This window comes from Juglans regia, chromosome 6 (assembly GCF_001411555.2).
Source record: "Juglans regia cultivar Chandler chromosome 6, Walnut 2.0, whole genome shotgun sequence".
Lineage (NCBI taxonomy): Eukaryota > Viridiplantae > Streptophyta > Magnoliopsida > Fagales > Juglandaceae > Juglans > Juglans regia.
In genome coordinates, this window is record NC_049906.1 from 21,197,479 (window position 1) to 21,220,441 (window position 22,963).

Consider the following 22,963-nt stretch of genomic DNA (forward strand, 5'->3'; position numbering starts at 1 on the left):
GTTAACACCTCGTTTAGTTATAGAGATGAAAGTTAAAAGTTGAATAAAATATTGTTAGAATATAATTTTTTAATAGAACTTTTGTTTTAGAATTTGAAAAAGTTGAATTGTTTATTATATTTTATGTAAAAATTTTTAAAAATTATAATAATTAAATAAGATGAGATGAAATTAAATGATATGGTCTGTAAAATGAGACATAGTGACGTAACAGTTATTTTATATAGAACCATTCGAAAAAAAAAAACTATACTCCAAAAACCGAATCATTTCAATTCGAACATTCCTAGACTCTCTCTCTCTCTCTCTCTCTATCTCTCTTCCTTGAATTGGAAGTTTTGAATTCGCGTGCGATGAAGATTTAACTTTTCTGCAAGGAGGCTGTGAAATTCTTCGACTTTTAGGGCTCTCTTATTGGCTCTGCTTCTTTCTATTGGTAACACAAGGGTCTTGTTGATGGTAAGGCTTCACCTCCATTTCGTTAGCTTCAATTCTGAATGATTCGAAACTGGTTCCGTTCCTCTGAAGAACAGTACGAACACTGTGGATTTTTTTTATATTTTTGTTTTTTCCACATTTTGTTTCGGTGTTCTCGAATTAAACAGTGAAGCTCAACAGTTTTATTTTGCTAAATTCCGGGAAGGATTGTGGTTCTCTCTCTTTTGTACTTTTCCCTCCGGCTTTTGCTGATTTTTTTTTTTTTTTGCTCTCAGATTAGCTAAAATCTGGAATTCGATATTCGCTTCTTTCCTTCTCACCAACCAAAGGGAGCATTCCGGTTTTCATTCCGGACTTCTTCTGTAATTTAAGTTGCGAGCCCGCAATTCCTCGAGATTATCCGTATATGTACGTATGTTTATTTTTATTGTGTGTTGCTCCACACTTTTTTTTTTTTTCCCCTTTGTAATCCGATAAGGGATTGCTCTTTACTTCAGTTATCACTTGTTTGAGCTTGTTTCGAAGTCCTTTATTCCCTTTTTTTTTTCGCTTGGAGGGGGTCGTAGGGATTTTCTAATTCCAGTTGTTATTGAATTCCATTTCTTTGAGATTTTGAACTCGAGTGATGGTTTAATGGGGATTCCTACCTTAAGTTTGAATCACCATGAAGCCTGGATTACACTTTTGAAGAGCTCGTGATGTCACAACAAAAGTTTGTCAAAAGTAACACTGTCATAGCTCATGCCATCCTCGTGATTCACTTTCTTTCCATGTATAATTCTTTCCCTTCTTCTAATCTCTAATTCTTTTTTTTTTTTTTTTGCGGAAATAATCAGAAGTTTTGACTAATCAGTCGACCGTCTGATAGGGGACAAGGTGGGTTGATCAAATTTAATTATTATTATCTTTAAATAGAAAAGACGTCATTGACATAGAACTATTCTATTTGTGGAATGGACCGCAAAGGCCCAAATTTATTACATCAATTACCAAAAAGCACTCATTGTCAAAAGAGGCACAGATAGTTCTAGTATCAGTCATTTCAATGCAGCTCGTGAGTAACCTACTACTTCTGCTTTGTTGCTGCTTTGTTGGTTGACATTTAATTAGTCATCTTTATGGCTTGCTTATTGTTAATCGTCTACTTCCTTGTGAGTGTTTCATACGTTTTTCAAACCTTACTTAAACACCCTTTATCACCAGTATTTTTTGTGAGGCACATTGCATGTTCAACTGTTTGTATGTATCTGTTAAAAGAAAATAGTGTTGAAGCTGATTTATTTCACATTATTGGATTGACAGATACAATAAGTTTCAGGATATGGGATGCCTGGTGTCAACACCAAAGGATGCTGGTGGAAATAGAAGGAGGCCAGCAAACATTGGAGAAGTTTCAGTATATGTTCCTGGTTTTCGGATTCCTAAACCTGTTGATTTCTCCCAGTCACTTGGCGACCACCTGACCAAGAATTTAGTGGAACGCCTATCTGCTCTAAGAACTCGTATTGTCGTAATGGCTGGTCAAGAAGCTCCTACAGTGACAAGAACGAGGAGAAAAACCCAGCATGGTTTGTTATGTAAAAACTTGATATGCTTTGATCACATAAATACCAGTTCAGTCATTGACGCATTGGATGATATTATTATTTGTAGGAGGTTCAACTTTAGCCGATCTTCAGCAGGCTCTGGAAGATTACTTGCCAGTTCTTTTAGGACTAGTTAGAGATGGTAAATCTTGTATTAGTGACATCCTCTGATTATAAAGCGTTAAATGTTGAATAAGTCCTAAAAGTGTTGTTTTCCTGTTATTTGCAGGAAGCCAGCTACAATACAAAGTACAATTTGTATGGGTAAATCAGGAGGATGAGGCAGAGGTGGTAGTGCAGGACTAATATATCAATCTACAAATTCATACAGTCTCTTTGATTTCTAGTTGCATTTCATCATCTAGTCATGAGGAAAAAAGAGGTTCTTATATGAGTGGGTACTTTTGCAGGAAACATCCATTTCTAATGCTTGGTACGAGGTGTTGTCAGTTTTGCATTTGATGGCAATAATATCATTATCACAGGCCAATTTATTGCTTCTTCCAAGAACGTCTACTGATGGTTATCAGCCAAAGGTATCAGAAGGTAGTTTTTACTGGAAAACTTTATGCTTGAGTTATTGTGATCTCTAATTCTGTTTGTTATTATTTTAAACTTTTTCTTTATTGCCTATCATAATAATTGAGAAACATGTGTAACGCCCTAATGGAAGGCCCAAACCATTTGACTTATACTCCAAAAGGGCTAGTCAATGATATAATTGGAGCTCTATTGGAACCATTATAAAGAGCTAGAGCTTCTCATTCCTAAGCAATGTGGAACCCCATACACCATATACTCTTACACATCATATGGGGTATCACAATCTCCCCCTATTTAAATTCCCGATTTCCTCCTCGAGCGAGTCCGTCATAGGTGGTACGGCTCAAGTCTCACATTTCTGGTTAAGATAAACCCTGATACCATTTGTAACGCACTAATTGAAGACCCAAGCCATTTGGCTTATACTCCAAAAGGATTAGTCAATGATACAATTGGAGTTCCATTAGAACCATTATAAAGAGCAAGAACTTTTCATTCCTAAGCAATGTGGGATCCCATACACCACCTACCCTTACACATCATATAGGGTATGGCATGTGATTCCAAATCTTTCATATAGTTATTTTGAGCCTTTTAGTGGAGATAAAGTTCTCTCTTTTTTGTCAATTTGCAAGACTAACAATACTGGTTCACTGCAGAAGACATATCAGCTGAATTTGTGTAATCTTTGTCTAGTAGATCTTGCTGCCAATCAAGTTGCATGTTTTGCTAATTAGTCTGCCTAGAAGGATATATGTGGCAATAGCTAGGAAACCCATTAAATAATGTAACCAAACCTAATAATTGTTGGCAGCGATTCAAAACATTGGAAATAGAAAAGCCTTCACTGGAATTTGGTTTTCATTTCCCTTACAAAGATATTATGTTATGTTCCCTTTATGTTTCTTAGCAGCATGGTTATAAGTCATCGTATTCTATATTGGACATGGTATTGATGACATGTAACACCCCAGTCTCATATGGAGAATATAAATAAATTACATAGAGTGGGTAGGTTATAAAGGTAGTCATGTTTACTAAGTCCCACATTAGCTACTTACTAGGTTTGAGCTTTATAAGTGATTATAGAAAGCTTCAAATTGACTAGTCTTTTGGAGTTATGGCGCAAATGTGGTTAGTGCTTTCCTTGGATCGTTACATTTGGTATCAGAGCCACCTATTAAGGCCAGTCATTTGATACTGGAGCATTGCATAATATGGCTTTTATGAGGACATTAAGAATTTAGAAAGGGGGCGGGGGTTTGAAACACCCAAGTCCCATATTGGTCCCATATTGGGAATATAAGTAACTCACATAGAGTTGGTAGGTTATAAAGGTAAACACGGGTACTAAGTCCCACATTGGCTACTTAGTAAAATTGGGTTTCATAAGTGATGATAGAGAAACTCCAAATTGACCAGTTGTAACACCTCTTCCCGTAGGTTAGGAGTGTTATATATGTACGTAAAAACTCTGGTAAAGTAAAATCTACTCTTGGCCCTCTTGCTACATGTCCACATCATCATCACCTGGTACATTAAAACATAAAAACAAACAAAAAAGTGAGTTGAAGACTTAGTAAATGTCACATCATACTGCAAACATAATTTAACTTAACCTTGGAAATGTTCATGCATAAATTATACTTATATATAGGATGTGGACCATTCAATGGTAACATATACGGAATTTAAGAAGTAATCATGGCAATTCATGTAACATTGATGAGTGAATGATCGAATCTATGTATCTAATATGTTCCATGCATGACTTGTTGATCTTACCTTTCACTTGTATAGTGGCCATCATGACATGTGTGCATCGGCCCAATTGTTCGTTGACTGCACAAAATCATAACATAACATATGGTGGAACACACTTAGTTTTGTGGCTTGCTTATCCACTAATAACACAAGGCCATGCATCAAAGTTTTCTTATCATGATGCATGCGAACATGTTGACTATTTGATGTTCATGGCGTGTCATATTCATATTCATGTGTATGCCATTCATATTCATATTCATGGAATAGCACTAAACATGGCATATTAACATAAACATGGTTATTGTGATATGACATCCATTTATGACAATCAATAAGCATAACATACATAAGAGTGATTTTCATGACATGACATCCATTCCAGAAAAACAACTAAATCAGCATGTCATAAATTTGCTTCCACAAACAACATTGTCATAATTCAACGATGGTTCATGAAAAGGGGTTGACAATGAACATGGCAGTACATAACATAGATAATCAACACTTTTTCATGCAAAACAGAATAATTATGGCACACATAAAGGTTATGATCATGCCACTTACCTTATCTCCTTAGATTTGAGAATCAACTAAGCACGTCAATCAAATGCCTATTAAGTTAGGTACATATTCCATGCCAATCTCTACTCAACCTCCTATCATTTGACTAAGGTATGAACCAATACTCCATGATGTTGTTTGCTGTCTACCTAGTGATGGTGAACAAAAGCTAACTTTGGGTCATATATTATATTCTTAAACTTCTCTATATGCTCTGTGTGTATGTGTAGACTTGCTCGAATGCATGTAGATCGCCAAACAGTGGCTGTTTGGCCCACTTGTGGTTGCTGACAGCAACCCCTTCTAATGTCTTGTGAGGAATTCATGAACTTCTGGAAAAACAAATGCTAACATGCTCAGATTTGACTTCTACTTCTAAAGTCATCTGAGGTTGTTAGCAGCATCTCTGCATCTTTATATTTCTAGGTCAACTATAAAAAATTAAATTGGGCACCAAGGTGGCACCACAAGCTGTCCAGTGGGCTGGACTGCATGCTTATCATAAACTACTCTCAACCATGTAAACTTAAAACGCATAAAAATTCACATAATCAAACAAGAACAATATACAAAATTTAAATCATAGAATTTTAATCCGATTAGGAAAATCTGGCTCACAGGCCCTGGTTAAAGTCTAATCCAAACTTAGGACTAGGGTGCAGCACCAATCTTTTTGGGGTTATTGAGCATGTGTCTAGCGCTTTACTTCGATTGTTACATGGCAACTGGCGGTGGTGTTATTATTTTTTCTCCAAGATTATTTCTATTGAATTATGCATACTGGTTATTACTTATAAATTAGTCATTTGGTGAAACAAAGCTCAATACTCCAAAATCAAGATGTTTTCACTGACAGATTTGAATCTATCGTGTCTTACCTGTTGGCTTGTATCAATAGTTTTATGAAATGATGTAAGAAAAGTAATATAAATATATATATATATATTTTTCTAGCAGCAGATTGGATGAGGTATAGGTCAGTTGAAGATTGAAGAAAAGGCCTCTTCTTAATTCATAGCTGTTACTATGTCAAATTGTCAATCTTGTTACATCTAGCAGGAGTTTTTTTTTTGAAACTTGAAAACACTAATTTGAGCCCAACTAAAAATTTTGCCTGGTTGGTAATCTTGTTTTAAATTTGTTTCCTAGTGTGAGGAATAATCTTCAATGCTTTAGGGAACATTTTTCTCTTTTAGTTTGGTGATGTATCTAGCAGTCCTTTTCTGGTTTGATGTCAATGTACCTAGTTATCTTCTGTTTGAAAATGATATAGGATGTTCCTGTCATATATGATTTCTATCACCTGGTGAGAAATCTCTGTGCTGGTTGAATTACTCGTTATGTGATGGTCTCTCTTAGCGACCTTAGATGCTGCTTTCATGCTTCCATATTCAATTTTTACCTTTGTGTTCACATTGCTTCTCTAATTTCTGCTCGTCCTAATATAGAAATGTCAACTTGGTTATTTGGTGGCAGAGAATAGACGTGCTTCCATTGATATTTTCTTGAAGGCAGCAGGATACCTAGATTGTGCTGTCCGGCATGTTCTCCCACAGTTTCCTGCTGAACTCAGGTTTATATGGGTGAAAGAATTGCACTAATAGCAACTTCCTATATGTTATTGTTGTTACTTCTAGGCTTATTCTTACTTATTTTTCCGTTGTTCCCTTGTAGGAGAAATCTTCCAGTAGACCTAGCAGAAGGAGTTCTTCGAGCACTTTGCCTGCAAGCATTAGGACAGGTGCAAACTTGTTCTTTGGATGGACTTAGATGATGAGTTGTTAGGGTGTTTATATTACTTTGTCAGGAGTAATAATAATTGCATTAAAATGCATGAATTGTTGGGGGTGTTTATATTACTTTGTCATGAGCAATAATAATTGCATTAAAAAGGGCATGCTCAGGCTTTCAAACTTATAACTTCATATATTTCTGATAGAGATGAGAAATATCTCTTTTCATAATATCTAAATAGTTGCTGTAAATAAGGTATAGGCTGTCCAGTAAATTTAATATATTTTTTTTTTCTCAAAAGCTGGAGTGGTTCATCTGGCTCTTGCCTGTGGGGTGCATGTCATGGGATCAAGCTACTGTTTGCTTTAATGTCATGCCAATGTGTGAGCTGGAATGTCATGCCAATATTTGCTTTATAATATCTCTCAATTCTCAAGAAGAACAAACTACTCGCAATGGGATAGGATCAAGTTGTACTTAGTTGGTATAGCACTTTGTTATATGTTACACCGACAGTTTGATAATTTGATTTCCATATGCTTGTGTTGCATTAAATCAAGTCACTTTTTTGTTTTCGTTTTTTTTTTAATAAAAAATAAAATGTAGGTTTGCACATATTTTATAGTTGGGAATCTTTTTTAATCTCTGATTGTCTTGATATTTAGCAAATGCGTTGAGAATGTAAGCTACTTGTTATATATGGTAAACTCTTGAATTCCCGCCCCCCAAAAAAAACTATTGAGTGATAAAACTAAGGGTGTAAATCGGTCCGGTCTAGGGGGTGATTTCTGTCCATCATTTTCCTCGGACTGGACAAGACTGAACATCCTTAGGGACTGGACCGGACTGCCCAATTATTTTTTATTTTTTTTCAAATAAATTAATAAATTTTTTTTTATTTAAATTACTAAATTAAAATTAAGTGAATTATTAATGTGGATTATGTAATTAACTCATTAAAAAAAATATTTTATATGGTCAATGATAATAAATTAGATAAAAATCACATTATTAACTTATATAATTACCATATAAAAATAATATATTAAATTATTAAAAATATTTTAAAAATATATATTGGAGTTTAGTCCGGTCCGGTCCGGTCCAAAATTTATAGACCCCGGGACTAGACCAAATTTTTTTGGTCCACAATTTATGGGACCGAGACCGACCGGTCTGGAGTTCGGTCCGGTCAGTTTTTCTGGTCTAGACCGAACTCCTTACACCCCTAGATAAAACACTAATAAAAAGAGTTACATAAGTTGTAATTAAGTTGGATATACAACAACATTAATATCTATCATTTCTAGTAAATAAAGTCCACTTGACATTTTCTCTTTTGCTGGTCTTGGACTCCACATGCTTGGCCGCTTGGATCTGTCTTTGGTTTGTTGAGCTGGTTGGGGCCGTGTGTCTCTATTGGGTTTCTACTAGTTCCATTGAACTGGCTGTAATGGCTTTCTCTATTGGATTTTTTTTGGCTTTATTGGGTCAGGACGTCAAATGGGGTTATACAGAGTATACTAGACCTTGATGGGAGTTGAAATATTGGTTAAGCCTTTGTCCATGCTAGCTTAAGTTTGTGGATTGCTTCGGATATTCGGCTACTTCTCTATAAATAGATGATTACCTTGTTTAAAATGATAATAAATTGATTCAATTTTTGAAGATATGTATTGTAAAGGCACTTTTCTTTTAATACTGGTGCTCGTCCTACCCAGGTGGCATTCTGGGAGGAGTGGTTAGATATAGTCGTAATCTTCAGCATTTTTTTTAATTGCAGTGACTGCTCTTGGTGCGCACTTAGGCTTGGCACTTTCCATTTTTCCTTTTCCTCCCCTCTTTTGTTTTTTGGCATTGATGGTATTTTTGATGGATTGTTGTAGGGTGGTGACACTCAACTTGGAATGGCAATTGATAGCACCAAAGCTACTCTTGCAGTAAAGCGAAGACTTGCGTGTGAGATGGTGAAGTACTGGCAACAGGTGTGAAAACATCAACTTTTCACTATTAATTATGGACCTAAAAATTTCATGCTCCTGTTGTTTCTTGTTTTTTGGTTGTACGTATGACTGTTAAATTTCTTTCTAGTGAATTATCAGCTTTTGCAGTTATAAAATCTATGATCTATCAGTTCTTAAATTTTGATCCATGGCAGGATGCCATCAGAGCCTCTTTTCTGCAACATTTGTTAGAAGGGTTTCTTCTTTTTCTTTTATTTTTTGGGTAGGAATTCTGATCTCTTTTACTTTCACACCCTCTTGATCAATTCAGCTCACAGTTCTGATCCCATCAGAATAATAAATGTGTGGAACATCCTTGTTTAATAAAGACATTTGAAAACTCATTAGTAACAAAGGCACCACTGGGGAATAGGAGTTTCTATTATTATATGTTACTTACGTGCAATAGGTGCCTGCATAAAGCTGGCAAAAATGTGTTCTGATTTGGAAAATCAAAGGCCAGGCTTGTATAGGCACATATTCTTTGGAACGTGATTATATATAAAATTAATTTAATTCCGTTTATTTGTTTCTTCTTTTTTGTTTTCTGGATCGACAAATGGATCTTAGATGGTCTTCTGTTGTTCAAGTGTAAGCATGCGGCTTTACCGACAAAAAAAAAAAATGTAAGCATGTGGATTTGAATTGCATAATCCAAAAAAGAACGGGAGTTCAAGATCATGTTATTTATTTTAGTCAAGCAGAGTGAGTTGAGATCTATGGCTCGTCTTGAGCTCAAAAATGAACTTTTGAACTTGTGTTGAACTCGGCTTGTTTGTAGTGCTAAAATTGATTACAGAAAGTGTTTTATGTCAGAGAAAGCGGAACTGAATTGGCCCCCATTTCTTTCTAGTCACCATTAAACATTCAGTGAAGTCCAGATTACATCCATTTTGGTTGTTTGACTTGTTCAGATAACACTTTATTCTTAATATTTGATACTGGTGGCTTACATATGGCCAGGTTCTGAGAATGCTAAAGTATACCTGCTTGTGATTTGGTTCCCCCTTTTCAGAGAGGGTGATACGAATGGGGTTGGAGTGATAGGTTTGTAGAAGTTTCAATAAACGAACCTACCATAGACACACACACACACACACACACACAGAATTGGTTTGTGAGTGTGTGCAATGAAGCTGGAAACTTAATTAAGTCGGTACTATCACGCTTCAGCTTTATAGCATGCCAAAGCACAAGTGTAAAGAGAACATTGGATGAGAAGGCTATATGTCAGGCAAAAGTGGTTCTGAATCCCTACCCCTGGGATAAAGCGTGGTGGTATTGTTAGATGCGTTTTTCTCAATTTAGGAGTTTGAGATCGAGCTGGTGTTGTATCTAGATTCTTTCCATAGGAAAGGATTGTTTAGAAGTTTTAAAAAATCTGACGTATTGAGCTGAAATTGGTTTGATTAATTGGTTTACAGTTTTCACAAATGAAGTTAACCCTTACAACAAGTTATGGTAACCAATGAAAAATACTTTTCCCTCTAGAATGATCATTTTAATTAGCATCTCTGATTCTTTTGGTATCTAATGCTTACTATTATATCTGAAAGCAGTAGCGAATGTGTGATTTTCTGCTGTCTAGTCACTTAGTTGTATTGCCTTCTTATTCATTTATTTCTCTTGGAAACTTGTCCAAAAACAATAGAACTTTTTGTTGAGTTGTAGGTGTGAATTTCTCGTGGCAACAATTTTTCCAACTCATTGTTTTCTTCATTTACCAATGAGATCGTATATGTAATGCTAATTTGATATGTAGTTATACATACTCCTTGTTTACTTGAATATTGGGTGATCGTAGTTGTTTTCTCTTCATTATGTGTGATAGTGATGATAAATTTAAAATTTTGTGGTTGCTAACTTAGGAACCTGTTATAGTTGAATTTTAGATATTTTGTTAGTTCTATAGCGATAACATATCTTTCCAAAATGATTCTTGATCACCCACGTTGTCCCTCATATTTATGTGAGTACTCATTAAAATATTGTTTTTGAAAGAAGGCACAATTGGTCACTTTGGAGTATATGTTGCTTTAATTCATGCTTTTCCCTTTGCAGGCTCAAGATAACATAATGAACCTTCCATTAGCAAATGGCTGGGGGGAAAAGCATCGACTCTTTGTGAAGTGGAAATATGTTGAAGCAAAGGTAGCTTATTATTTTGTTTGTCTAATTATAGTCTTTCGGTCTTGTTGTAATCCTCAGTTCTCTCTGGTGTTCAATATTTATCTCTTCTTCTTGTTTAGATTGTATGGTTTTAAACCTCCGTAGGGAAAATAAAATCTCACTTCTAAGTTATTGGATATGAATGGAAAAATACTTGAACTCTTGAGTCTCGAGGCATAGTTTGTTAGACATACATATAGAATTCAAGTGAATTAGAGGCTATTAAGCTCATTTGGAAAAGGTTCTCACTTGGATCTTGAAACTTTATGAGGCAAGAAACAGGCCTTTGAAATTGACCATCCAACTTACAAGTTCATGATAGGATTTAGACTCAAATGGCTCACAAGCTCAAATTCGAAGGAAAATTGGTTCATAATGAGCAAAATAATTTTTTTTTTTTTAAATTGAACTGTTTATATGATTAGAAAAGAGAAATGATTACCGTAAGGAATGGATAGTGAATGTTGTTGAAATGTATTACAAACCTCTAATATATCTTGGAATGGATGAAATTTGTGTAATAGATAATGAATTTTGATTTTAAAAGTTGGTCTACATCACAACATTGGAGAACCTATAGTATAAATCATATGGTTATATGAGTATACATTTTGACTGAATTATATCAGAGGTACTTGAATACCATGACTAAGGCCGATAGTAATTGCCAAGTGTTCATTTGATGAACTTAAGGATGCTCGAGCTTAAGGATGAAATGGTAGAAATATAGAATCTTGAAATGCACCTATATTTTTCCTACTATGTAATGCCCTGGATTACTTAAGAGGCCCAAATCCAGTGAACTGGATAAAGGAAAATAAAAAGACAACCCGACCCATGTCGATGTGGCGGGTTAAGAACGTTTCCGGGTCTATCTTGGGTTTGAATTCGATTGATATCAACCAACCATCGATGGTAGCTCCTCCGGCATTGGGGTTAACATAGAAGAGTTCACTAGTTGTTTATATCCCTGGGATTAGCATCTTGTCGTCGGTTTGTTCGCCGATGGCTGCTTTCGAGGTCTCGACGGTTGTTCTCCTAGTATTTTCTCGGCTGGAGGTGTCTCTTGGGATAGAGTGACGGTGAGGTTTGTCCCTCTCCTCACTCAAATCTTGGGAATCTTAAGGGATGCTATGAGAGTGTTTTTGGGTGTGATTTAGCTTTGCGTGAAGAGGAGGATTATCATCTTAACTCATTGGTGGAGGATGATTATTCGCTGATGGGGAACAATCAGAGGTTTGCTGAGATGACGATGGTTGTAAGGGATATGGAGAGTATGGACTGTATTCATAGTGAAAGGGAGAAGGTAGGTGATGATCCTATGCCTTTATGTACTCTGCTCCCAGGTGTGAGTATGGTTGGGTGCTTTTCAAAATGGGTGCTTAAGAAGGTCCAAGAAAGTCAAGAGTTCTTGGGATTTGACTAGTTTAGGGCCTTTTTGCCATTGAACAGGGTCATTATTCGTCCTCGAAATCAGTATTGAAAAAATATAGAATTGAATAGGCTTACTAGCACAATAAATTATGATGCAAAGGAGGGGAGTCTTAAGTCGAGTAAGGAATAAGGGGAGGGTTTCAAATTCAAATTAATGAAGCCCAAGATGCTATCTTGGAATGTTAGGGGGCTAAATAACCTTAATAAGCGCCTTGGTATAAAAAATTTACTTCGTCAATGGAAGGTTGATGTGATTTGTTTTTAGGAAACAAAGTTGCAATTTTTCGATTGGAAGATTATCAGAAGTTTATGGGGATGTCCTTAGGCGGATGGGTTTTCCTTACCTCTGGTGAAGTCATTGTGATGTGGGATAAGAGGATTGTGGAACTAATAGAGGAGTGTATTGGGGAATTCTCAGTGGCTTGTTTATTCAAGAAAGTGGAAGATGAATTTGAGTGGGCTTTTGCGGGCGTTTATGGGCCTAGTAGAAGGCTTATGTGGGATGAGATTGCTAGGGTTTATACTTGGTGGGATATGCCATGGTGTATTGGAGGGGATTTCAACGTGACTTGGTTTCCAAGTGAGAGGTTGGGGGAGACTTGGTTTGATCTTGCTATGGCTGATTTTTCTGATTTTATCTTAGATCTAGAGTTATTGGACTTGCCTCTGGTGAGGGGTGCTTTCACATGGTCTCACAACCGAGCTTGGCCAAGGTTGGATAGATTTCTTGTTTCTCTTTTTTTGGAAGGCTTCAGAAAAGAATGTCAAGGGTATGTTTGGACCATTTTCCTATCATATTGGATGTGGGGGTATTCATAGGGGTCACAAGTATTTTAAGTTTAAAATGTGGTTAAAGGCTGATGGTTTTGTGGATATGGTGAGACAATGGTGGTCTTCTTACCAGTTTATTGTACCCTGGTTTTATATTGGGAGTTTTATATTGGCAAGTAAGCTTAAAGCTTTAAAGAATGATTTGAAGAAATAGAATGTGGAGGTTTTTGGGAAAGTTGATTGTTGAAGGAAGTTCCTCTTTGAGGAGTTGCATAGGTTGGAGGAGAGGGCTGATATAGGGGGTTTATTGGAAGAGGAGTTGAGTAGGAAAACTTCAGTGACTGCTAATCTTGAAAAGCTGATTTTGATGGGGGAGATTTCGTGGAGGCAGACATCTCAGGCTCTTTGGTTAAAAGAAGATGATCATTGCACAAAGTTTTTTCATCGGGTTGCCAACTCTCATTGTAGAAACAACGCCATTGAGATGCTCCATTTGGAAGGTTGTGTGATTGACGATCATGCTAATATTAAGAATTATGTGGTTCATTATTACGAGACACTTTTATCAGAACAACAATCGTGTAGACCAAAACTTGATGGGCTGGTTTTTGAGACTTTTGACATCTTGAGTGCAAATTGGTTGGAGAGACCGTTTGGGGAGGGCGAGGTGGACCATGTGGTTAGAGGGATGGCTAGAGACAAAGCCCCTGGATCAGATGGCTTTTCCATGGAATTCTTCAGGAGTGTTGGGATATTGTGAAGGGAGATATTATGAGAGTTTTTCAGGAATTCTTTTCTTATAACAAATTTGAGAAATGCCTAAATATGACATTTTAGCACTCATTCCTAAAAGGGCGGGCGCGATGGATGTCAAGGATTTTTGTCCCATTAGCCTTGTAAATCAAAGGTACTTGCTAATCGTTTGAGTACAATTATGGAGAAGATAATCTCAAAACCTCAAAATGCTTTTGTTAAGGGGTGACATATTTTTGATTCGGTTCTTATTGCAAATGAATGTTTAAAGAGTAAATTGAGAACAAGAGTGCTAGGTATTTTATGCAAGTTGGATATGGAGACGGCCTATGACCATATGAATTGGGAATTTTTTTATTTTTAATTTTTTTAAACTTGAGATGTGTGGTTTTGGGGAGAGATGGTGTATGTGGATTGAACATTGTGTTACCATTGTTTGGTTTTCTGTTTTGGTTGATGGTACCCCTGCTGGTTTCTTCAACAACACACATGGATTGAGACAAGGGGGTCCAGTGTCCCCTTTTCTTTTTGTGATTGTTATGGATGCACTTAGTTGGATGTTGAAGGCGGCGGTTGATGCGGAATTTCTATCTTGCTTCTCAGTGGGAACCACTAATATTGGTTTTATTAATGTCTCCAATCTCTTCTTTGCTGATGACACATTATTGTTTTGTGATACAAATCCTAGTCATATGCCGGTGTTGAAGGCTCTCTTGATTTGCTTTGAAGCCGTTTCTAGTCTTAAGGTGAACCTCAGGAAGTCTAAGATGGTGTCAGTGGGCGAAGTTAGGAACATTAGAAGGTTGGCAAGTATTTTGGGCTGCAAGGTTGCTTATTTTCCAATGAAATACTTGGGTCTCCCACTTGGGGCTTCCTTCAAGGCCAAGGCTATTTGGGATGGGGTTGTGGAGAAAATTGAGAGGAGATTGACTGGCTGGAAAAGGCTGTATTTATTGATAGGGGGAAGAACTACTCTTATTAAGACTACACCCTAGGGGTTGGCTCAAGTGGTAAAAACCTTGGTCTTGGTGGTATGCTCCCTCTAGGTCTAAGGTCAAATCCTCTTCGGTGCAAACAATTTCTAGGGGCCATCAGATTGGGGGAACTCCCCTTGAATTACTCAAGGTGCACTTGAGGGAAATTCCTTGCCGAGGGCCTGTGCACCCCTTGAATTAGTAGGGACTTTGTTCTCAGACACCCGTTGCCAATAAAAAGAATAAAATAAGAATGCACTCTCTAATCTTCCCACTTATTTTTTTTTAACCCTTTTTCCTTTGCCGGCAAGTGTGGCTAATTGAATTGAGCAGATGTTTTGAGCTTTTTTGTGGGGAGGAATTGGAGAGGAGACTAAGTTCCATCTAGTTATGTGGAATAAGGTATGTACACCAATATCTAGTGGAGGGTTGGGAATTCAAAATCTGAAGATTTTTAATAAGGCACTCCTTGGGAAATGGTTGGGGGTGCCATTAGGAAGGGGAATCTTTATGGAAGTTTATTATTGAACTGAAGTATGGGAGTTTGCGAGGGGGTTGGTGTTCGAATGAAGTGAGAAGTGCGAATGGTGTAGGTTTGTGGAAGAATATTAGAAATGGATGGGAGGCCTTTGTTCGATTTATTAGTTCTGCAATTGGCAATGGATCCAGAATCAGATTTTGGCATGACTTTTGGTGTGGTGATTTAGCTCTTAAGACCATGTCTCCTTCTCTCTTTCGATTGGCTCTTGATCAAGAGGCTTCGGTGTTTGAGTTATTGGATTGTTCTAGTGTTCCCCACAGTGGAATGTTCGTTTTATTAGACCTGTAAATGATTGGGAATTTGAAGCTATTTCTGATTTTTTCAGTTTATTGTATACTGTACATATTGATAATAATGTGGACAGGATGCTTTGGATGTATACTTGGGGTAGGAAGTTTACTGTGTGATCTTTGTATAAGGCTTTGCATAGTCAAAATTATGCTTCATTCCCTTGGAAGTGTATTTGGAAAAGTAATGTGTGATCTTTGTATAAGGCTTTGCATAGTCAAAATTATGCTTCATTCCCTTGGAAGTGTATTTGGAAAAGTAAGGTGCCGCCTAAGACTGCTTTCTTTGTTTGGACTGCATCCCTAGGGAAATTCTTGACTATGGATAACAGAGGGGTCTCGTTGTAACAGATTGGTATTATATGTGTAAGAGGAGTGGGGAGTCGGTGGATCATCTTTTACTTCACTGGGAGGTGGTAAGGATGTTATGAGGGGAGATCTTTAATAGAATGGGTATTGCTTGGGTGATGCCCAAGAGGGTGGTTGATTTGTTTGCTTGTTGGCAACAATGTAAGGCTAACTCACTAAATGCGGATGTTTGGAAAATGATTCCTCTATATATCATGTGGTGCCTATTGATTGAAAGGAATGTATCATGTGGTGCCTATGGATTGAAAGGAATGGTTAGAGTTCTGAAGATAAGGAGCGTTCTTCGGATGAGCTTAGAAGCTTCTTATTCCATACTTTATTTCTTTGGGCTTCATCTCGTGTTTTTAATGGAGCTTGCTTTAATGATTTTCTTGTATCACTCTTCTGATTTTTGTAACTAGGTGTATGCTGGTTGTATACCTCCTGTGTACTTCGGCTATGCCTATTTACTCAATAAAATTTATATAAAAAAAGGGTGAGTTATGATAGAGTTATATGAGTGTCACATATGTTATTTTCCAGTTGAAACTAAGTTTTATAATGATTCCAAACTGCTCCATGGTATCAAAGCCAGTCTAGTAACACTGTGTGGTGTTGGGAATACAAATAGCACAAAGCAATAAAGTGAAGCCTAATCTTTTGATATTGGATGCCTAACATTTATTTCAGCCCAAGGAAAACAAAATTGGTGATTTATTTATGACAATCATATCCGTAGAAAGAAACCTCCCATTTAAAATATAAAATTTGACTTAGTAAGGGTTGATCCTGTCTAATATTCCTCTTTTTTGGTACTTTAGGACGTCTCAAGAATCTTCTTTTAAATAACTTGCTAAATATTTCAGTCATGAAATTCTCAGCTCAATCTCATTCATCTTCTATATTAGCTGGTGAATTGTTGATGCAGTCTATTTTCTCCTATACCACTAAGTATACATATGTAGATTTAGGCCAGGTGTCCCTGGGCACAGATCCTTGTTGCATTCCTTAAGGACATGGACTGTCGATTTGATGGTGCTCAATTGCGAATAGTTGTATGTGAAGTTAAGTGTTTGCGTTGCAGAATGGATGTTCCATATGGGGACAAAATTAATTTACCATCATTAGTTGCTCATCAGGATTATTATTGGCAACGAATTAACCAGGGTTGTGTATCTTTCTTCTCTTTCTCCCCTTTTAAAAGTGTAGAATTATTGGCATTTCACCAGGGCTAAAGTTAGGGGTTTGAACCTGCTTAATGATTTGCACAGTTCCAATAACTTACTGGTCTGTATGCACCTTGCAGCTTTATTACCCTGTTTAGCTCTAGTCTTTATTTCCTTGTCAGTCCAGGTTTCTTTCAGAATCATCCACTGGTTGGAAAGTGAAATGGTTGAGTTTTGAAGCTAATATTTAATGATATTTTCAATTGTTGCGGTGCAGTAAAATGTTTTTGAACAATATAAATCTGCGTGTTCAAGATTTACTGTGTTACCTGATTATTTCGGTCTATACAATTTGACATCTGCATAGGGCATACCACAAAATTTCAGCATTATTGGTTACAGCCTAAAATGATATTAAGTATATAATTTATTTTTTGAGTGCTGAATTTGTTACACAGTTGAAAGAAACATGCTTATTTTTTTTGTTTTTCCATAATTATCTAGGCTGCAGCATATTATTATCATGGTTTAATCCTTGATGAGGGAAATACTGAAAAATCCCATGGGATGGCTGTAGCTGCTTTGCAAGCGGCAGATGAATATTTCAAAGAAAGTAAGAAGGCGAGTGAGGCTTTTAGTACAGCTCCTCCTCTGTCCAGGTAATTAGAATTTCCTGTTTTCTTTCAGCAAAAAGGAATGAAAGGGGAAAAAACCAAGATTGATTCTCTGGAAATAAATTTATGAAGTAACAGTCAGTAAATCATTTACTACCTTTTGAATTGTTGTGGGAGTTTTTCTTCTCTAAGCCTAGAACGTATTTTCTTGTCATCTGTGGGAGTTTTTGAAATCATTAGTTGTAGGTTAATAATCATGTTGATTTTTCTACGATTCCATTTATCCTTAAAAATCTCGAACATACTTTCTTGTGATCTGTAAGGCTATTCAGGATTTCTTTTGTTTGATGTGAAATAAATCTAAGTATGTTGGGTTTTAGTTGAGTAGGAGTTTTGCTTGTGATTTTTTTCTGGTAGGTAAACAAGAAGTTTTATTTGTAATTCTGCTGGTGAATTTTTTTGTTTTTGATAAGTATTCTGCTGGTGAACTTTTAGATTTTGAAGGTTTAAAATGAGGTCTGGTTTTCCAAGACTCTTAAGAAGAAGGAAAGAAAAAGAAGAAATAAAACCTAGGCAATCACACCAAGGTTTCCTAGGCAATTACAGTGGAAAACAAGGCAATCACACCTTTGAAAAGCACTGGTAGCTGCTAAAAATCTTATTATAAGTAACATGTTACATAGCTTTAAATAAGCTGCTAGTGATCTTCCTTTCCTGACAAAGACTAGGATTCCTGAGTAAAAAGAAAAAAAAAAACATTCTTCAAAAAAGAAAAAAAAAAATCTTAGTCGGAATCAACTAAAAAAAAAAAACAAAATTATAAAAAGACTTTTGATCAGCCACTGATAGAGCCCGTGCCACAATCCTGGGAAATACTAACTCGATTGACTAATAGGATTTACGGATTATAAGATGATCAAACTATCCAAGTTATTCTTCAAAAGGAGAAAACATAAAATATCTAGACAGCTGACGCATGATATAATTTATCATGTAAGGTCCAAAGTAGGCTTAATGTCTGTCTTATTTAAATTTGCTATTCTTAGGTTTATTTTAGCTACATCCGTAGTATTTGAGCTCCAACTTATTTTAAAAAAACTGATATGGTTAAATGTGGTGCGGAGGGAGGGAGGCATAGACTTGCTGAAAATCGCATCACAAGTTGGAGATGATCCATATTGGAGCGTAGAACTATGGGACACAAGGGAAATTAGCTAAACATAGATGGTTTACTTTAGGTGCTGTTTGGATAGTAAGTTAAGATGAGATGAGTTGAGAATGAAAGTTGAAAGTTAAATAAAATATTGTTAGAATATTATTTTTTAATATTATTATTATTTTGGGATTTGAAAAAGTTGAATTTTTAATTATATTTTGTGTGAAAATTTGAAAAAGTTGTAATGATGAGATGAGATGAGATGAAATACTTCTTGTATCCAAACCGGGCTTTAGAGATATAGCTGTCCAATGTTTTTTTTTGATAAGTTGTAGCTGTCCAATGTTTTTTATTTTATTTTATTTTATTATAGCTGTCCAATGTTTTCTCATGCCATATCATATTTTTGCCTAATGGAAATGCAGAGGCTGCCATAACACTAATAAATCATTAATGATGTGGAAGTCTGTCCAAAACCTGGGCAAATCAGTCATCTGCCCTGAACTTTGAGTTTGTCAAACTATTGTTCTTAGGCAAATGCAGAGGCTGCCATAACACTAATGAATCATTAATGATGTGGAAGTATGTCCTGAACCTGGGCAAATCAGTCATCTGCCCTTTGGGTTTGTCAAACTATTGTTCATGGGGCGGCAAGTCTCAAGTAGATATATGTACAAAAAAATGTGTGAATTAAATAATGTTTTTATGAATATCTTAGCTACAGAATATAAAATTCTGTTTATGCCAATCTACCTGGTGGGTCAGCAGGATCCATCCATTCTAATATATAATTTTGCAAGCATAGATAGTCTTTTAGTTTCCTAACAATTTCTTTTTGGTTTTTTCAATTCATGGCTTTTTAGTTTTGTAATCGTTGGATCCATAAAGGTTATTGAATTTGAGGTTAAAAAGCCATTAAGCTATGACTCTTGATGGCCAGGGTTACTTTGGCACACTATGTAAAGAGATTTTGGTCATTCTCTCCACTCGAGCAAAGTTTGTGAGGTTTTTCATCAGTAAACTAGAAAAACAAATTAGGGTAAGGGGAGAGAAGATCAATGTAATCAACCAAATTTTGGAGATAAGGGCCATAAGGCTGTTAGTATTGATACTTTTATAAAAGTTTAAATTTTTTATATAATTACTCAAGGTATACTAACTCACTTACATATAGTACTTTTTGCATTACTATTCCTGCGCCACACAAATCTATGAGTAGTTACCATAATTTGACTTCTTGTGAAAGTAATTTTGCAGGCTTCTGTTTATTCTCATCATTGTTTACATGTTTTCTGGTCCTTTCTATTTTGTCTTTTTACAATAGTTCATCTCACTCTTTTCCCTGTCCTTGAGATTGCACGTTAGGTACTCTTTTTGAGACTTCTGTACACAGGTTGTACTTAGGATCATTGAACGTGCTTGGGTGCCTTTTTCTTTCAAGTTTGGGGAATGTGAGCAGTTTCATGTGGTTGTATCTTACGGTTAAGACTGTTGCAGAATATGGTGTTGATGCGTAGTGGTCTAGCCAGCATTTGCGTATTTAGGGTCCTTTTATTTATCAAAAACAGGATTTTAATTTGTCTAATAATCACTTGTCCCAAAATTGATGAGAAGAGGTAATTTAATTATTTATATTATATCTTTAACACTTCCCTTCATATGTAGACTAGACTCTCCCTTAATAAAGGGCCCAATACGGGGGATATTTAATGAATGTGGTGGAGTGTAGAGCTAAAGTTTGAACTCAGGATTTTTGCTCTAATACTAGTTAAATAACCCACTTGTGCCATACGCTTAAGCTGATGAGAAGATGTAGATTTAATTATTTATATTATATTTTTAACACAAGTTTGTACAAAATATTCTGACCTTGGGTTAATATAACATTTGGCATGCCCATTACAGTGAGATTATGGAACTATGGACATTCCACTTTCATCACCTTATTGCATTTTTACACAGCCCATAAATTGTGGAAGCTATGTTCATACTGGAATTAATATGTGGGGATCTTCTCGTAACGACAGCAAGTAGTTATTGTGTCCGGCATTTTTATTTTTATACTTATTTCTTTAAATGAGGGATTTATTTGGATTTGAAATAATGTTGTCTCTTGTGACCTCACTTGCCATCCTTGGTGCAGAAATCCGCCGCTTTGGGGAACCATGAAGTATCTTTCTGAGAAAATTCCAAAAGATACTTCAAGCAAGGTTCGGATAAACCGTGATTTATACTCTTATGAGAGGTAAGACTTGCTTGCAAAATAAGAACCTTGATGCTTTTTTTGTTTATCATTCTTGATTGATAAAAGGTTGATATTGATCAACCAATCTCGATTGCAGAATCATGGAGACGGCACCAACATTGCCTGACTTTGCTTTGGCATTGAAACCTGATGAATATCAACTTCCTCCAGTGGACCCCTCTTGGAACGAGGAGAACATGAATAGAGGACAAACTGGCTCCAACCAGCTCAAGGGTGAAAGAAGATAATTATGAAGTTTTTTCCGATCACAAGGGTACAGGGGCAACCTTAAACATGGAAAGCCCATCTTAAAACAGGTGGACTAACATTTATCAATTGCTGTCTTTCAAAGGTCCATTTTAGTTGTGTTTTCATTTTCTTTGTTTTTCCTTCTTTCTATTTTTTCTCTCTCTTTGTTTTAATAATCCCTCTCTTCCGAGAAGTCTGTGACCTACCCTGTGATAGAGCTTTGTACAAGTTGCTGGTATGTGTAAATCGCCAAAGAAAGGGAAGAAAAAAAAATGGTTTATTTGCCAAATTCCAAATAATTTGTATACAGTTTTGTCTAATTATGTGCAGCCACGGCGATTCATATGTTGGATACTTGATAGAAAAACTTTGTACGAGTATGCTACTGCAGGAAAGGAATTTTGTATGCCATTATAGCTATTTCTCTCATGTGAGCGATTCAATCTGTATGTTTGCGCTCGTACCGGTGTGTCCACTGTGCCCATGTCACATGAAATATCTTAGGTACTTGGAGAATTTGGATGACATGATATTTCCATTTTATCACAGGATGACATGTTATTAAAACTGCTTATATAAACACAAGCTTTTAAAGGCATACGATTTTATGAGTGTACATTTCGCTCGAGTACAATGAACATTATTAGGCGTTCTAGGAATATGGATGATGCAATTCTTTCATCTTATCACAAGATGGCATTTCATTAAATTTGTTTACGAAATACAATTTTTCTAATAGAGTTTTGCTATAGATTAATCACTATTCACCCTACACCTCACACCTGACGTAGATCTTTTTTTCTTCAAATACATTCTATCTCTCTCCTCTCTTCCTGATATACATCTCTTTCCAATGTCCCAGTTGCTGTCATCGCCGCTACCCACCGGCACTACCCTCTCGACGTCACTGACCTCCTCCACCTCCAATCCCCTTCCTCCCGCTTCTCACTAGCCCACACTCGAAACTTCTCTCCCTTTCCCTCGGTTTCACTCCATGAAACTGCCCAGCATTGCCAGCTGTGCCACTGCGAACGACTCCCCTTGCCATTGAGCAACCGTGGGTCTTTTCCCTCTTAGCCTCTCACCTTCTCGCCGACGCTCTCTCTCTCTTGGATCCCAACAGATCCGTGTACCTTAACCGTGCGCTGCCTTCCTCCACGGTGCAGCACCATCGCAAGGCCACCTCGAGCCATCACTCCACGCCATGACGCCATCCCTCACCCAACCCTCCTCCTTGAGTCTCACCCCCTTTTCCTCTCGGTCAACGCCATCCTTGACCACCCCCACAAACGCCACAACACCATCGCAAGGCCACCTCGAGCCACCACTCCATGCCATGACGCCATCCCTCATCCAGCCCTCCTCCCTGAGTCTCACCCCCCTTTCCTCTCGGTCAACGCCATCCTTGACCAACCCCATAGCCATAGACGCCACAGCACCACCGCAAGGCCACCCCGAGCCACCACTCCACGCCATGACGCCAGCCCTCCTCCCTGAGTCTCACCCCCTTTTCCTCTCGGTCAACGCCATCCTTGACCACCCCCATAGCCATCGCGAGCCACCACACGATAGCAGATCGTGAAGCCCAGTTAGCCACTGCCTCTGTTCCTTGCACCATCGAGAG

The 22,963-nt window shown here is 36.9% G+C and overlaps 1 protein-coding gene across 4 annotated transcripts; it reads left to right on the forward strand.

Annotated features, from left to right (window-relative positions):
* Nucleotides 1-221: 221 nt before the first annotated feature.
* LOC108995872 lies at nt 222-21,648 on the forward strand. 4 transcript variants are annotated; one of them, XM_018971512.2, is made up of 14 exons: nt 261-459; nt 714-846; nt 1,275-1,314; nt 1,741-2,006; nt 2,092-2,166; nt 2,254-2,315; nt 2,435-2,570; nt 6,372-6,468; nt 6,570-6,636; nt 8,516-8,614; nt 10,694-10,783; nt 17,580-17,734; nt 20,989-21,090; nt 21,188-21,648. In XM_018971512.2, exons 4-14 carry the CDS (start codon nt 1,760-1,762, stop codon nt 21,336-21,338), a joined length of 1,281 nt encoding a protein of 426 aa, XP_018827057.1. In that variant the 5' UTR covers nt 261-459; nt 714-846; nt 1,275-1,314; nt 1,741-1,759; the 3' UTR covers nt 21,339-21,648. The 4 variants fall into 4 exon arrangements, with proteins under 4 accessions (XP_035547166.1, XP_018827057.1, XP_018827055.1 ...); XM_035691273.1 differs by lacking the exon at nt 1,275-1,314 and having other exon boundaries at nt 222-459; nt 2,254-2,312; XM_018971510.2 differs by lacking the exon at nt 1,275-1,314.
* The last annotated feature ends 1,315 nt before the right edge of the window (nt 21,649-22,963 follow it).